The sequence below is a fragment of the Aspergillus japonicus genome (assembly GCF_003184785.1).
Source record: "Aspergillus japonicus CBS 114.51 unplaced genomic scaffold BO86scaffold_44, whole genome shotgun sequence".
NCBI classification, from domain to species: domain Eukaryota; kingdom Fungi; phylum Ascomycota; class Eurotiomycetes; order Eurotiales; family Aspergillaceae; genus Aspergillus; species Aspergillus japonicus.
The window spans coordinates 166,902-182,581 of record NW_020291681.1 but is presented as its reverse complement, the minus strand read 5'-3'; the positions used below and the strand labels follow the sequence as shown (position 1 = coordinate 182,581).

The window sequence follows — 15,680 nt, the reverse complement described above, 5'->3', positions numbered from 1 at the left end:
TGGGAGTTTAAGGTGATAAGAAGCCGGAAACTGGGAGATAAGCTAGAACAGTGCCATGAAACCATATGCCAGAGGGTGATTTGTTGATGCCAAGACTGCCTGTCTAATCTTGAAAATGATATCAATCCGTTTACTCGCTTCCTCGCTTACTCGATCTTGCCACTAATGGATTGAGCACCGTGCTTGTGGCCGTGGGGAAACCCACGCGGACCCTGCATAGTGCATACCAGGACCTACTACGGAGTACGGAGTATGCAATTACAGTAAGTTGAGCTTGAAAAGGTGTCCTTTTTGCACTACATTCGATTTTCCTTGGTGGGGAGGTCCAAAGGGTCCAGTACCCAACAAGCCTCTCTGCTCGCTGTGCATGCGGCAATAAGCAACATTCTACACAGCTCTGGGCACGGTGAGCTGATCAAAACGACCCTGAAGCACTTCAGAGATAGTATCGGCGCTCTCACTAAGGACGGGAGCACTGACCTAGAAGAGTTGTTGTCTGTCACTGAGGTGGTCTGTCGTCACTGGCTATCAATCCAAGCCATCGTTCCCGTCGCCATCTCGGCAAAGGAAGCATTCTCGAATTGGTGAGTCCGGGCTCTCTGGTGCGGGAGATCTTAGTGTTACGGGTCGGTGACCCTGTCCCTTGATCTTGATCGGAGTCTCGGGGCTGTCGCCTTGCAGCTGCAGGCCGCTGATTGGCCACGCTGATGTACTCTAGGAGGCATCTGATAATTATTGCCAGGATCATAAAACATGACAATATCCATGGATGATAGTGGTCATTGTTAGGTTGAGATTGTTAATGACCGCTTTCTGGTGACACTTTGAAAGGAATCACTCACCTGTGGATCGACAGCACCCCATTCGACCAGCTAGTTTGACTAGCCCTACACTCATGTTTATCACAACTAAAGATGGTTGTTGGTATATCAAACCCACCTCATGTTATCAACATAAGCTCGTTCGTACTCCGTAGGAGAACCCGAACCGATCAGGGGTAAAAATGAAGACGGCGCAATCGAGGAAAAGGTGGCATGACACGCGATCAGCACTAACCCCAAAGCTACCAACCAGCCAGATATACACCATCCCAAGGCCCCCCTGGACAAGCCACCCAACATGAACACCACCGCGATCCAAATCACCATCACCAACATGGCCGACGATCACACCCCCAACCTGACAATCTACCAAGACGCACACCTAACCGTCGACCTCACCCTCCGCCCCACCACCCCAGGCCACGCCGTCGCAACCCTCACCACGAACCAAACCAACCTGTTCAACCTCCCCCTACCAAGTTTCGTTGAAACCCTCCAAACGCTCCGCACGATCGCCTCCCACCTCCGCAAGACACACAATGTCCACCGCTGCGCGCTGATCACGACGGGGGGGACGACCCTCTCCCTCCTGCCGCTCCACGGCCTCACCCCGCAATGGAGCCCAGTCATGCACCCCACCCAGGAATACCACCCGCAGTACCCGGGGTACATCACGTCGAGAGACGCGCCGCAGCTGCCGACGCCGCAGCTCAACACCATCCGCAGCTCCATCCTCTTCGCCGCCTCCCAGTCCCCGACGACCTACCACGCCGACCACACCTTCCACGGCCCGGACCCGGGCGACGCCAACCTCTTCGCGCGCCTCGTGCGCGGGGAGCTCTCGCCGCAGTGGCGCGTCTGGGAGGACGCGCGCCACGTTGCCTTCCTGACGCCGTACCCCAACACCCCGGGGTTCACGGTGGTGGTGCCGCGCGCGCACCTGCCGAGCGACATCTTCTCGCTGGCGCCGGCGGAGTATGCCGCGCTGGTGGAGGCGGCGCACACGGTGGCGAGGCTGCTGATCCGGGCGTTTGGCATCGAGCGCTGCGGGATGATCTTCGAGGGGTTCGAGATCGACTACGCCCATGTCAAGCTGGTGCCCATCCGTGGCGGCGGGGCTGATGACTACGATGATGCCGACTTCGACCGCTACGGCATCAGTGAGCCCTTCCAGGAGACCTACCAGGGGTATGTCTCCTCCTTGCCGGGGCCGCGAGTGGCAGATGTCGAGGAGGTGGTGAGGAGGGCGGCGGAGGTGAGGGCGTCGGTCGGTTCGGATTCTTAGCTTTGCGCTGGGGTGGGACGGGGACCGGTCATCTAGACCTTGATTACTTTCAAAAGATGTTATAATACTATGAACCAATCTTTCTGTACGTTTGCCTCCGTCGTGCTTTCTCGCTATGAACATTTTCGCCTCTCCTCCCTCTCTCAGAGAGACTGCTATGGCAGGGGCAGACAGCGATTGAGGGTTCAAGACGCGGGGACTGGAAGAGCTCCAGCCCAAAATGTGTATGCAGCAGCTCATATGCGAAGCCGTGAGTCGCCTAGAACAGAACAACGCTTCCTCTGCTTGCAGGGACACTGGACTGGCCAATAATCTATGAGCTTGATATAAGCCTGTTATACCAACAACTTCTCACACTTCTGATAATACGAAGTATCGGAAACTTGAGATAGCCTTTAAGGTATGGCACCATGAATATCAGAAGGTAGAAGTCAAGTACTGCATGTGCTACCAGTATACTATATCCTCCGGGGCATATCAAATTCCTGTAGAGCTGCCTCTGGAAGGCACTGGTGTATGTGGACCGATTAGTCACTCGGCTCCTCACATTCGCGAAGCATCATAACCTTCGCTAGCCTATACAGCATGGCTCTCAACCTCTCTCGCCTTACTTCTTCTCCTGTTTTGTCCTTTGCTTCGCCAACCAGATCTATCCCCACAGCTTCACTGTCCTCGAATCCCGGAAGCTTCCCTAATCTGCCCTTTGTAAGCAAGGTCTAAAGTCTGCTTCTGGTAGTTTGCCCACTCTTTCCCCGTTCGGAGTCGATGGAATCGGTCCTTTGGCTGAAAACGCCGCTGGGGACAGTAGCCATTTGGTCGGAACTCGTTTTCATTGATAAGCACTAAAATTACACATATGCAGTTCATTCCAATTCTCTCTTTCTCTTTCTCCCTTAAGAGATTCGCCTCTGCTTGTTCGAGCATGTCCATTTCCATCCTATGCGGCAGATAGGTATGAGCCTGGGCAAAATACAAAAGCGCGCTGGGTCAAAAGGCGTGTGTGTTGCGAAAAGATGTCTCCATCACCGGCGCACGCAGAAAATAACGGGTAAAGGGGGGACACCAGGGGGTATATGATTTCGAAGGTGGTAAATGATGCGACGATCTGATTCTCTCGGTCGGAGGTCGGCCCAAGCCAGCCACGCCGCAGGGCTGAATGTAATTCACTGATGAATAGCGTGCTGCGTATCAGGAAATCCAGGCTGAAGAGTGTCTAGCGGTGGACCGATGGCGTTTGGGCGCTGATTTACGAGGAGAACTTGCGGGTGATCTTGGCGATGACTAGAAGGCAGAAAGCTATCAGTGGGACTCTTCAAGTTGATGCTTGAGAGTTGGGTGAGACGTACCGTGCAGACCAACGACAGAGAAGATGAATCCCAGACTGAGAACCAGGACGACAACGGGGTCGACCCTCAAGCCGGGGCTCTCGTCGGTGTAGAGCTTCAGCATTGTGCCAGAAGAACCGCCGGCACCGGCAGCGCGGGTCGAGCTGGGCCGCGCATTGCGGAGGGACTCCTTGTGGTCAGCGGCCGCGCGGCGACGCAAAGCAGCCCGGGGACCACCAGGAGGAGTAGGGGAGGAAGGACGGTTGACGGATGAGACGGCAGAGGCACCGGAGCCAGCGCCGGCAGACTTGGAGTCAGGGCCGGACTCGGCCCCGGAGGTCAGGGGAGAAGCAGCACGAGGAGAAGCCTATAGCACTGTGGTCAGTTCCAATTCAATGCTGAAGTGAATGGCGGCGGTCGGCTTGGGGGGGGGGTCATCCAGCTTGCGCAAAGGACATTCGAGGTGCGCGCTCAGACAACCGACAGGAACAACCAACAGGATGAGGGCACTGACCATTATGAAAGTGGAATCAAAAAAGGGCTCAAGAGCAAAGAAAACAAGTACAGTATTAAAGTTGATGAATGAAGAGATAGATGGGTCAATTGGCCGATGGAACAAGGAAGTGAGTCGGCTAGGGAGAAGAAGGACGAGGTGGATGGTAGAAGGTCGGGGGAGGTGAAGGTGCGGGTTGCCAGAAAGAGGCCACGCTCACGTTTCCATTTGGCGGGTTACCGTCACATACAATTCTGCCGAGCCGCAATCGATTGCGAGAAAGCGGCCAAGCAGTTCACCTACATTCAAAAGCACGAGATTGTATAACAAAAGTTCTCGACTTTCAATAACTACCTCCGATGTGATGTAACGGCTAGCATACCTGTCTTTCACACAGGATATCGGGGTTCGATTCCCCGCATCGGAGTCGCAAGATTGATTTCTTTTTGCTGAGGTTTTGCCCTCGATTCTACAGTGGGAGCCGAAATTCCTGGCCTGGGGCTTGGTGATATGGTCCGTGCTCCCGCCTACCGCCCTCGTCTCCTCCAATGGCATCACGGGGAGCTGATGTTTTCTCGGCAAATGAGCCCTACCAAGGTAGGCGGTCTGAAAAGCCCTCACTGGAACACCTTGGGTCTCATGAATACTACTCCGTACCTCAGTTATCATCTCTCGGACACTCACTCGTTAGTTATACCTAACTCGCTATCTTGCATCCTCTATTCGTGTCATGTCGCTTTCTTGAGATCTCATCATGGATATGTGCCTTAACTGTCAGAAGTATAGCTGCTTGGACTATGCCACTGACACCAATCCCAGAATCGCCTTTCCCCTGAACGCACAAGTCTACGAGCAAGTTCCTTTGGTTTTACTGCAGTGTCTGCACCCAAGTGTCTAGTAGATGCAAGCACTGGGCTCACTGTCTAATCAACGACCCGCTGGAATTGTCACTAATTTAGTCTGGGATCTGGATTGTGCGGGATAGAGAACTGAGAACCATGTCGAAGCTCGAGTGTAGAGGCTAGCGACCCTGTCAACCATCCGCCGGTTCCTTTATGGAATAGTGCTCGAGTCAGGGTAAATATGAATCAGATGTCACCATGGCGATGGATCCTACGCAGCATACGGAGTGCTACGTAGACCCCGTCCCCATCTAGCCTGTCAGAAGAGAACTGCTGGGAATTTATCTGTTAAGACCGCTGTTTCACAAAGAACCGAGTCTTCCTCCGAGTGGACAGACAGCCACCTGAGGGAACGGCAGGGAGGCACTAAAATAGCCACACCATGCCACACCAGGGTCACCGCATGGCCACAGTAGCTGTGGGTTGTGGCTTGTTTCCCTGCACTCCAATCCTCTCTCTTCTTGAACGGTTGCAGTACGTAGCAGCATAAGACTGAACCGCTAGCTACCCCCTCACATCCCAGTGGTGGGATAATACCCTGCATAACAACAAGTACAAAGGCAAGGCAAGGTACTAAGTGACTAGCAGATTGGCAAATTGAAGAGGAGATGGCAGGCTAGGTAGAAGAGTACGTAGCCCTCCCCCGGTCATCGGATTAACAATGGGGGTTGTTGGCTCCTTTCTGCCTTAGGCGACTCGCGATCTCCATCTTATCTTTCGATAGGAACCACTGCGCTACATTGTGGTTTCCAGTGATGGGCCTTGTGATAGCTAATCATTCCCCTTGAGAATTCTCTAACATCAATGGCTCGATTCAATTGACAGCTGAAGTGGCAGCGGTTCTTTCCCATTGACGTCCGGCACATTCTTGCCGGTCCAAGTCAGGCAGAAACCGGGGGGGGGAGAGGAGAAAGATGCATAAATTGAACCATGGAATCTGGCCCCCGTCCATCCCCCGGGCGAAATTTTGGTTTCAAAGGTTCGCAGCAGGCAGACAGCCAGCCAGCCCATCGCATGGGTCCGACCCGCCCCACTGCAACGCGACAATTCAGGAGTACTCGAGGCTAGTTTATTTCTCCCTTGAGTTAGTCTCAGGCACGGGTTATTTCTACGTACGAATCCTAAGATTACTAGCCACCACCGCCATCTCATTCTCCATAGTATGAAGTACTCCGTAATACCGTACGGACTCCTGTGTAAATGTAAATTATCCCGAGGATAATTAGCCAAGACTGGACCTGCCGTGACTCGAATACCAAGAACTCCTGAGAGGTGTTAGAGCGACATAAGACATTAAGACGGCATAAGATTCTAATTAAAAAGTTCCCGTGCGCGAGTCAACAGCGAGATTAAGCACCACAAATTTAGAACTGAGGTGGAATACTCCTCAGTGGACAATCCAACAAGTTACAACACAACTCCAGTCAACTTAACTTCATACCGTTAACTGTCGCCGGTTAAGGCTATTTATTTTTCTTAGTCGCATTTGTTGTCGGTGGTGTCCGTCCGGTGGGGAAGAGAAGTGGAAAAGAAACTCCCATCCAGTTGCATTCCTTTTTCTGTCTGTCTGTCTGTCTGTTCATTCTGCTTGTCTGCTTGTCTGTCCGTCTGTCTGTGTTTCTTTCTTCCTTTCTACCTTTCTCTCTCCCCCCTCTGTTCTATTCTTTGGGGATCGACCCTGCAGTTTCCCCTTTGAATCGGACACTTGACCCTTCCGTTGCGTCTGGAACTTCAGCTGGACTTCTTCCGCTTGGCTGCTTCTTTTCTTTGCCCGCCCGACCGGCAGAGGTAAAAAAGTAAGTATCTTCGTACTCGTAATAATACATTTTCCTCCTCTTCCTTCTTTCGCCTCGTTGTTTCCTCCTCACTGCGGCTCAGACTTCCCTTTCTTCCCCCCATCGTCCCCCCCCGTTTTCTGTTGTCCTCCACCTGTCCCTCATCTTCAACTCTCAGCAACTTCCTCCTCCTCTTCCTCTTCACCAACACTCGTTTCTCAACCTATCAGTCTTTCTTTCACAACTAGTCTCTCGTTTTCTGTCTCCCACCCACTCACAACCCCCTCATTCCCGGCTGAAACCGACACACCGAACTGACTCGTGACCCTGCATGTGCTCAGCCTTACACCCAGCCAGCCTGGTCCTCCACCAGTCCCGAGCCATCGACCACCGGACTGAGCCTCCCCGCCAAATCTCCGTCGCGACTTTTCTCACCCGGCCTAGTAACTAAACACATCGCCCCTAGAGATCTCGACATTTTCCTTGTCGCTCGCCGCCCAGCCTTTTGGACAACCCTCCATCCGGTCTAGGCTGATTTTCGGGAGATTTGGTGTGGCTTATGCGCCTGGTATCCTATCGTCACCCTTTCGGTCGTTATCGAGAATTCACCTCCTGAACCACCAAGAGTCTTTTCGGGCACGGCGACATATCTCAGAGTTTGGGGATCAGGTCAGCCAGAACAACACTGAACTCATCGTCAACTCGACCTCCGACTTTCCGATCTCCTACCGATACGAAACTCGCCGCCGTTTGGTGGTGAAACCAGCATATTGTATCCCGATCCCGATCCTCCGACGGACACCAGCTCCGTCACGGAGCACTTCGTCAAAATTTATTCCAATACATCGCGGGCCTCCCTCCTGGGGGGCTCTTTTGATCCGTCCTTTCGGCGTGGTTTTCGTGGACGGGAAGGATACACAAACGTTCCTCCGGATCCCCCAAAGCGACACAGGATGTACCGCCCCAATTCTCTGTGGACGTGGTCCTTCTGCATTGTCACCCTTGTCCAAACGATCATTACCCTCGCCCTGGAGTGGTATGTGCAAATAGTCTTTATGCTGAATTCGTCCGGTCCGAGGCTAATCCTTTCGCAAAAGTTATATTTTCGTCAATTTCCAGGTTCAATTGCTCCCATCGGCCGCCACCACGACTGCCTCAAAACCTATTCCAACCTTCCTAGCCCTCTATAGCTTCGGGTTCATCTATGAGCTGATTCTCGTTTACGATGCGCTACGTCTTAAGAACACTATTCAGGTTATCGGACTGTGCATGTGCAATATCGGCTTGTTGATTTACGGGGCCGTGCAGGTGCAACAAATCCGCGATGCTGTACAAATCTTATGGGACAATGGTGCTATTGCGGAAAATGTTTGGGGAGAAACGGAGCCATTCCTTATCATCATCCCCTGCGTTGTGGCTATGGGTTCAATCTTGATGGTAATTGTTGCCTGGAAACTATACGACGAGTTCGCGTGGTCGATCTACAAACATATCAGCGCCGATCTGCGAATGAAGCGCCGGTATCTGACTTACCAGGTATGTATCCGGACAAGGCATACACGCGGCGCCCATGCTTACAACCATGTCAGATCTACATTTCGCTTCTGAAGTTCGACTTCTTCTTCTTCCTTGGTTTCACCGTTCAATTCGTCGTTATCGTCACGAATAGAACCGACATCGAATTCGCCCTTACGCTGGCTGCCATTCCCGTGACGATCATCATTCTGATCTGCGCGGCCTTCTTCGTGCGGCGCGAAAGTTCGATTGGCATGATTGTCGTCATTGTATGTTTTGGTGGCACTTGATTAAGTCCCGCAGATCATCCACTGACCGTCTCGCTAGCTCCTTTACTTCGCAGCCATGGCCTATTTCTTGTTCAAGCTAGTCCGGATGTACCAGCCTGGTACCTATGACCTATACCTGACTGCTCGGCGCTCTTTGACATTCTTCGCCGTCATCACCCTCGTGCTCATCGTCATCACCATTATCAACGCCTGTGTGTGTATGCACAACTTCCACAAGGGCCTGAAGCAACATGTACACAAGAAGAAGACGCAGAACAAAGAGGGCAAGACGACTGAGCTGTCCTCCAATATCTCTTCTGGCCAGGTGCCTACTCGAATGATGATCGATTGAGCAAATCGCAGGCTACATTCTACGAGTTCTGGAGAGAGACAGAAAAGACCCAAACGACCAAAATATGCCATGTTCGATTCTCATATCGTCACCCCGACGCTTGTTCGTGGGGCGATGTTCTATTACAGATTAGCGAGTTTGTGCGACATTTTTGCCGGCAGAGTTTCCTAATACCTTGGATAGTTGAAGACTGCGCGCGTTTCCCGGGATTTACCACATGATACCTACTGCTTTGTTCGACATTTTGACGACTCATCAAATACCCTTCCTTTCATTTACATACTGACTCTCCTTGCCTCGTGCCGGACCTCCGCTATATCTGGCCCACCATCCTACTTCACTGTGCTTGTTCCTGGTGGCGCTATATCCGGCGTCATATTGACGATTCTTGTATTTTTCCTTACCTCTCTGATTATGTCAATATCACGACTGTGCATCTGTTTTCATGTACTGTATGTAGTTTATTAATCCACCTAAAACTGTCATTAGATGCGGTACGTGGGGTAGCGTTGTAACATTCAGTATCCGCTAGGATGGGAGGGATGACGGAGGGAGGAAGGAAGAGATGAAAGAGGCCGGGGAGCCCGCAGTTGCGCACCTGCTCTCCGTTCAAGGTTGTTTGGGGACGCTGTCTGTGGTACCAATTGGGAAGGTCCGACCGGGAGTACCTTCGCGTACCTACCTGGAAGAACCGTGTGCGATTTGTCTCGACGGGCTCATGGTGTGATATTGTTAACTTGTTGCAGATATGTCAAAATGAGAATCCAAAAAAAAAATGAACGGATCTTGCGACTCCGATGCGGGGAATCGAACCCCGATATCCTGTGTGAAAGACAGGTATGCTAGCCGTTACATCACATCGGAGGTAGTTATCAAAAGGTCGAGAGTTTGTGTTACATATTAGCTGGTTTATACAGCGATTGGTACACAATGAACAAGAGAAGCGTCTTCTATACAGTCTACTTTGGCTTTTTCTACTAAGTATATGCCTTCGGCTTCTATCTACCAGATTTGTCCCTACTCAAGTCCGATCTGTCTCTATATCCCTTATCCGTCTACTGTTCTATGCTGAAATAGGACTCCAGTGTCCTCCCTGGGTGGGTCTACATTGCTTGGACGACTGGGGTGGTTCTGCCCCTCTGTTGGGGTGCCATCTTGCATATGTTTGTCTGGTATACTAAGTATGTCTTGAGATATTGGGATGGATGTCGGTCCTGGCCGTGCCGCTCTTGGTGCGCAACGCAGCACTCCTGGGTATCGTTTGAGGCAGACGGTTCCTGTTGCGTGGAGCTTGTGGGGTCTGATGGCGCGGCGAGAGACACGGCAAGATATACCGGCGCCTGTTGTTGTGGGGATCGGGTCTTGGGCAGGCACCGATGTGTTGGCGTTTTGATTTTCGGTGTTGTCTTGGTGTTTGGGTCAGGTCTGTGCACCTCACAGTGGTTGATGTCGGTGTCCCGTCATCGTCCAATCATTATATGTGATGTAAGTGCCCGTGTTTCGCTGGGACGATGGAGCTCGTGCAGCAGATTCGGATGCTGGGCCGAAGATATATACAGTTCCCATCCATGGGTCCGGGTTGTCGAGGCACCTGTGACGCAGTATGTTTTTTTTTGGTTCTCTATACTCGCAGTCCGGCAATATGTGTGAGGCCAGAGAAGGGGTGAAGAGTTTGAGGGTCATGGTATGGAAAGAATATTGATGAACTTGCTAATTATATCACAACACTAGTGTTAAGACTGTGGCTGCCTTGGAGCCGAAAAGTGGTTTGTTGGCTGTGTTTGCATCTGTAAGCATATTGAAGAGAAGCTTCAACAAGGAGGCCGGATGGTGTAGTTGGTTATCACGTATCGTTAACACCGATAAGGTCCTGGGATCGAGCCCCAGTCTGGTCATCTCTTTTTGCACATATGGGCTCGCCGCGTTAGAGATATTCCGTTGTCCTTTTTTAGTGCATGAAAGAATCCAACCACACATACAACATCGGAGGGCATCGGAGAACAAGGTTATCGGTGAACACCCACACAAGAGAAGCACTGAAGCTCAGGGCCGTATGACATACAATTAAGTGATAACAACAATACGATGGCCATGTTCGTGCCGTACTGGTTCTACGGGGGCCACTCGCTCTCGCACAATCAATGTTCAATGCCCTCATATCGGAATCTATGGTTTTCAGGTGCCGCTTGAAGCAGTTCAGTCCTTTGGGCTATGTTGCTGCATGTAGATCTCGAGGGTAAAAAGCAAAGAATATCAGAAACAGTGGCCAGCCTGCATGTGCAAAAAGAGATGACCAGACTGGGGCTCGATCCCAGGACCTTATCGGTGTTAACGATACGTGATAACCAACTACACCATCCGGCCGATTGATACCTGCAGCAAGGCATCTTGACGTCAAGTCAAAATTCCAGGCTAGCAGTCACATCAGTACTCACTACTCACCCTTATCCATGGAACCTGATACTCTGGAAAAGCAGCAACATGAACGACTCGCTCACCGTTGTATCGCTTTCGTTGGCAGCGATCCATTTACCTGGACCATTCCCCGCCACTGACTTGGCATGGTGATAGTCGCGCTCGCCAACATCGAACCCCCACTTCTAGACGAACAGACGACTCGTACAATGACAATAAGGTCCACTCACAATGAGCAACTGTCCATCTCAGCCTCGACCTGGATGCCAAGTACGGATAAACCATGTGGGCTCTAGCACCCGAACCACCCAGTCACATTTCACCCTCAGCAGCCACAGCCGCACGTCGCTCGGGCGGGGTTCAGGGATACTTTTACATTTAGTGCTGCGCGGCTGATGGGCTATGCTTCGTCCATTTGTTCCCGCTCCCCTGCCCCTCGGACAACGGTCGACATGCATAAACTATTATAGTGTTGTATCTACCGGCGGCGCGGTCTACCCAACGGTTGGGATGCCATTGTGTACCCAGCCGATCATCTGAGCGTGAATTCTCGCGGATAGAGTTTTGCCACACCGTCAGCAACGAGAACATTGAACTGAAGATGCGCACATGCCCTTGTCTGTTTGCGGGATGTTGCCCGAGGCTGTCATATCAATGGCCCCTAATGGCTGGATCTGGCTGACGACATGCGGAAATCACCGCCAACTTACAGCATATTTGCATTTCATCGGTAAGGCCGGCCAATTCACATGGTCGGGTGCAAGAGAGCTCGAGTATTCTTAGGCGTATCAAGGTTACGATATTGTAGCCGGGTAACGTGGGGGAAACGTTATGCTCCTTGAATGGCTGCGGTAATCACGCCATGACAGCGAAATGGGGTTTAGGTGTGCGATGGAGGTTGCGATTTGCTGCGGTGGACACGCAGCTTCTACCACTCCCCTTAGCGTGCAGACTAGACCTCAACACTCATTGGCTCGACTCGACTGGCCCGTCCTTGACTTATCTCGAATCTACTTAGTAGAGTAGTTACTGTGAAGTCCACTTTTTCCTCGACAGAGCTTCATCTGTCCCCTTGCGATCGTCGCAGAAGATGAATCCGCCGGTGCTTGGGGTGGAACCTTTGAACCATAACTGTAGTATTGGTGGTAGTATTTATACATTGTCATTTCCCGCCCTCTCGCAACCTGCATAAAATCAGCCGTTACTTCTTACACACAGTAGGTGGGCTACCTATTCACCTTCACCATGGAGAAGACATCGCAATCCAAGTTCCGCGTGGTCATCGTGGGTGGCTCCATCGCTGGCCTCACACTTGCCCACTCCCTTCTCCGAAATAACATTGACTTTGTTGTCCTGGAGTCTCACGGTGACATTGCGCCTCAAGTAGGTGCCTCCATTGGCCTTAGCCCTAATGGCAGTCGCATATTCGACCAGATTGGTGTCTTCGACGATATTTATGACCTCGTGGAGCCGCTCCACCGAGAGCTCATCTGGTCCGATAGCGGCAAGCTCATCAACGAGTCGGTCGACCTGCGCCTCATCTTAGAGAGGTAGGTCATTCGCGACCCCTATCTAACATCTCTGCTGGGACTGCGTGAGATGTGATATGTGACCACCCCCCACTGACGGGAAATCAGACATGGGTACCCAGTAGCATTCCTCGATCGCCAGGCTGTCCTCGCAGTCCTCTACAAGCATCTCGGATCTGCGCAAGATCGGGTATTTCTGAACAAGAGAGTGACGAAAGTGGACCACCTGCCCGAGAAGGTGGTGGTACACTGTGAAGATGACACGAGTTTTGAGGGAGACTTGGTTGTGGGTGCGGATGGCGTTAAGAGTACTATCCGGTATCAGATGTGGGATTACATGGAAGCTCGCGGGCTCATCAACGAGATCGCGGAGGAAAGAACAAGTATGCGACCTCTCTTCGGGGACTTTTGGCCGGTACTGACTCCGTCCCCTCGTGGGGCAACAGGGATGAAGTCGGAATATAATTGTGTGTTTGGCATTTCGCAGCCAACCCCGGGACTGGAACCCGGGCTGCTTCATCGGACGTATGGCAAGGATTGGTCATTCCTGGTGATTTCAAGCAAGGGTGGGCGCGTCTACTGGTTCTTCTTCACCAAGATGGATCAGATCTATACGGGCAACGAGACCCCTCGGTATAGCCAGGACGATCTCGAAAAGCACATAGCAGCCTACCTGAACAGACCGGTCACCGATACCGTGCCATTCGCAGAGGTGGTTCAGAGAACGATAACGCGAACAATGGTTCCTCTGGAAGAAGCCCTTTTTAAGCACTGGTGCATGGATCGCTTTGTCTGTATTGGTGACTCGATCCACAAGGTATGTTGAGCTGCGAGCTATAACGTGGTAGTGTCGCTGATTTCCTGGTTACGCAGATGACCCCCAACCTGGGCCAGGGCGGGATGAGTGCCATTGAGAGTGCCGCGTCTCTAGCTAATAGCCTAGCCGCTTTGGTCCAAAACTCGTCCGAGGAGAGAATCCCTGTCAGTGAGATTGACCGCTGTTTGAAGGCCTGGGAGGAAGTGCGACTTGCTCGTCTCCCCCCCATATATTCCGCAGCTGGTGATTTGACTCGGATTGAGGCTTTGGCGTCCCCGAAATATAGATTCATTGCGCTCTGGGTACTTCCACGCCTTGGCCGCTACCTGATGGATATCAACTCCAAGAATATGTCCAGAGCCGTCAAGCTCGACTGCGAGCCAGTCCCGGCACGGTCATTGCAATGCACCATGCCGTATACTGACAGCTACCCTTACACACCCGCGGACAAGGCCTGGAAGCGAGCCCTCTGGACTGCTCCTTTGGTAGGCTGTTACGCTGCTGCGAGCGCGACCATGGGGGCTGTAATCCAGAAGCTCATGCCATACCTCATTACGCAAATCAGCCAAGGAACCTGGACCGCCAGCAATGGTGAAGTCATTAGCCTGACCAAGCCGGTCTACCACGTCTCATTTCTGGACAACCTCCTCCGGCCCATGATTCTCTGCTTTTTGCCCTCGATCAGCGGGACCGACCCATACTCTCGGCTTCAGATGCTGTCGTTCATGACCGACCTGGGCCCAGTGTATGGCATCTGGCTCCTGGAGAGCCTCCGCGGAGCCGAGTCGTGGTACAGAGTGTTACTGTAAGCATTCTGCCCACCCAATTCTTCGGCACCCAGCAGCACCTAACCTGGCATCGCCATAGACCCATAACAGCCGGCGTCGCCTTCCAACTCCGCGGAATCGGCCTGATAGCCCCTCTCTACTACGCAGCCGAATACATCACCGCACCCCTCGGCCGCATCCTCCCCGGCCACAACCGCATTATCGACCCCTCCACGACGGGGTCCTTGCTGATCTCCCTCCTGGGTAGCTACCACCTCACCACCTACGCCAACTTTATCCCCGGCACCGTCGAAACCCGACGCTGGTACAATGCCATCTGGCAATTGTTCCCCGTGACGGTGCCCCTCCTCCAGCTCCCGATCGCCCGCCTCGCGAAGCGCCTCTTCCCCGCCCCGCCGCCGGCCGACCCGGACGCTCGTCGCAAGACGCGCAGGAGAAACATCCGCACCGTGCGGTTCTTCTACCGCACCCTCGCCCTCGTCTCCGGCCTCACCTTCATCTACACGCGCCTCACCAAGCCTCGGGGCGCCTCCGTGGCCAGTCTCTTCCTCCCGGGTCTGACGGAGCACCTCGCCCCCGTGACCTCGTTCCCGCAGGGGATTGCGCGATTCCTGCAGTATGACCAGGTCATCTCCATGGCAAGCGGGTTCGTGTGGCTGGCGTTGCGGTTCCGGGAGTTGCAGCAGCGACAGCAGGCGCGGTCCGAGGCAACGGACTTCTCCTGGTGGAAGGCCGTCGGGGCGTGCGCCGCGTCGACTTTTGTGCTGGGGCCGGGTGCTACCTTTGCGCTGGGCTGGGGATGGAGGGAGGAGATGTTGGAGCGCATGGCGGTGTCAATGCAGTACGGTGGTAGTTAGCTTTGAGAAGGAGGAGTAATTGTCTGGTGGGATGCTAGCCACCGTCCCCTAACGGATGCGTTTTTTGTATTCTTGCGAATAACAGAAAGTTAGTCGAGCTTTCTTTCTAGTTAGATATTGTGGCATGTAATGAAGGGGGCCGGCCGGATATAGTCCTGGCCATTGATTATACCATTTTCTTTTGTTTGGTTTCCGGCATACGCAGTACCTAGGTAAAGACGTAATAATCATGATCATATTCCCTAGCCATCCTTATTATTTACTCATCAAATCAGAAGGTTCGTCATGCGCTAGCGCTGAAGAGTTCCTCGCCAACGTCAAAGGCGGCCTTGAAGGGCATGCGGCCGTCTGTGAGGAGTCTTGAGACTCACCAACCGCCTTGACTTTAAATTTGGGGAACCAACCCAGTATCATACTTAGGATTATGGCACTATAATCAAAGTAGTATTATGTTTCTAAAACAAATCTAGTAGTAAGGTTTATTCTTACTGTTCATAAGGCCTATAATCAATCCAGCCAGATGATGTATTTACTTCC

General features: G+C 52.5%; 4 protein-coding genes and 4 non-coding genes across 8 annotated transcripts; 5 read left to right on the top strand and 3 right to left on the bottom strand.

Annotated features, from left to right (window-relative positions):
* Positions 1 to 1,155: 1,155 nt before the first annotated feature.
* On the top strand, positions 1,156 to 2,441 carry BO86DRAFT_449633 (HIT family protein; the record flags this gene model as incomplete). The annotated part of the gene is made up of 1 exon (XM_025676737.1): positions 1,156 to 2,441. One exon carries the CDS (start codon positions 1,156 to 1,158, stop codon positions 2,104 to 2,106), a length of 951 nt encoding a protein of 316 aa, XP_025525456.1. The 3' UTR covers positions 2,107 to 2,441.
* Positions 2,442 to 3,197: 756 nt separating this feature from the next.
* BO86DRAFT_150230 (SEC61-beta family protein) lies at positions 3,198 to 4,342 on the bottom strand. Its single transcript, XM_025666302.1, has 3 exons — positions 3,946 to 4,342; positions 3,453 to 3,798; positions 3,198 to 3,387 (listed from the first exon to the last, which is right to left on the bottom strand). Exons 1-3 carry the CDS (start codon positions 3,946 to 3,948, stop codon positions 3,353 to 3,355), a joined length of 384 nt encoding a protein of 127 aa, XP_025525455.1. The 5' UTR covers positions 3,949 to 4,342; the 3' UTR covers positions 3,198 to 3,352.
* Positions 4,280 to 4,351, top strand: BO86DRAFT_t208. Its single transcript has one exon. It is a non-coding gene; the product is annotated as a tRNA-Glu (tRNA).
* A 2,829-nt stretch (positions 4,352 to 7,180) lies between these two features.
* Positions 7,181 to 9,236, top strand: BO86DRAFT_150205 (uncharacterized protein). The gene is made up of 4 exons (XM_025666301.1): positions 7,181 to 7,637; positions 7,699 to 8,137; positions 8,191 to 8,385; positions 8,444 to 9,236. Exons 1-4 carry the CDS (start codon positions 7,555 to 7,557, stop codon positions 8,735 to 8,737), a joined length of 1,011 nt encoding a protein of 336 aa, XP_025525454.1. The 5' UTR covers positions 7,181 to 7,554; the 3' UTR covers positions 8,738 to 9,236.
* Positions 9,237 to 9,529: 293 nt separating this feature from the next.
* BO86DRAFT_t207 lies at positions 9,530 to 9,601 on the bottom strand. Its single transcript has one exon. It is a non-coding gene; the product is annotated as a tRNA-Glu (tRNA).
* Positions 9,602 to 10,558: 957 nt separating this feature from the next.
* On the top strand, positions 10,559 to 10,632 carry BO86DRAFT_t209. The gene has a single exon. It is a non-coding gene; the product is annotated as a tRNA-Val (tRNA).
* A 395-nt stretch (positions 10,633 to 11,027) lies between these two features.
* Positions 11,028 to 11,101, bottom strand: BO86DRAFT_t206. Its single transcript has one exon. It is a non-coding gene; the product is annotated as a tRNA-Val (tRNA).
* Positions 11,102 to 12,216: 1,115 nt separating this feature from the next.
* Positions 12,217 to 15,143, top strand: BO86DRAFT_366555 (FAD-dependent monooxygenase; the record flags this gene model as incomplete). Its single annotated transcript, XM_025670104.1, has 5 exons — positions 12,217 to 12,702; positions 12,790 to 13,064; positions 13,128 to 13,498; positions 13,555 to 14,303; positions 14,366 to 15,143. The coding sequence occupies exons 1-5, from the start codon at positions 12,398 to 12,400 to the stop codon at positions 15,141 to 15,143; spliced, it is 2,478 nt and encodes an 825-aa protein (XP_025525453.1). The 5' UTR covers positions 12,217 to 12,397.
* Positions 15,144 to 15,680: the final 537 nt, after the last annotated feature.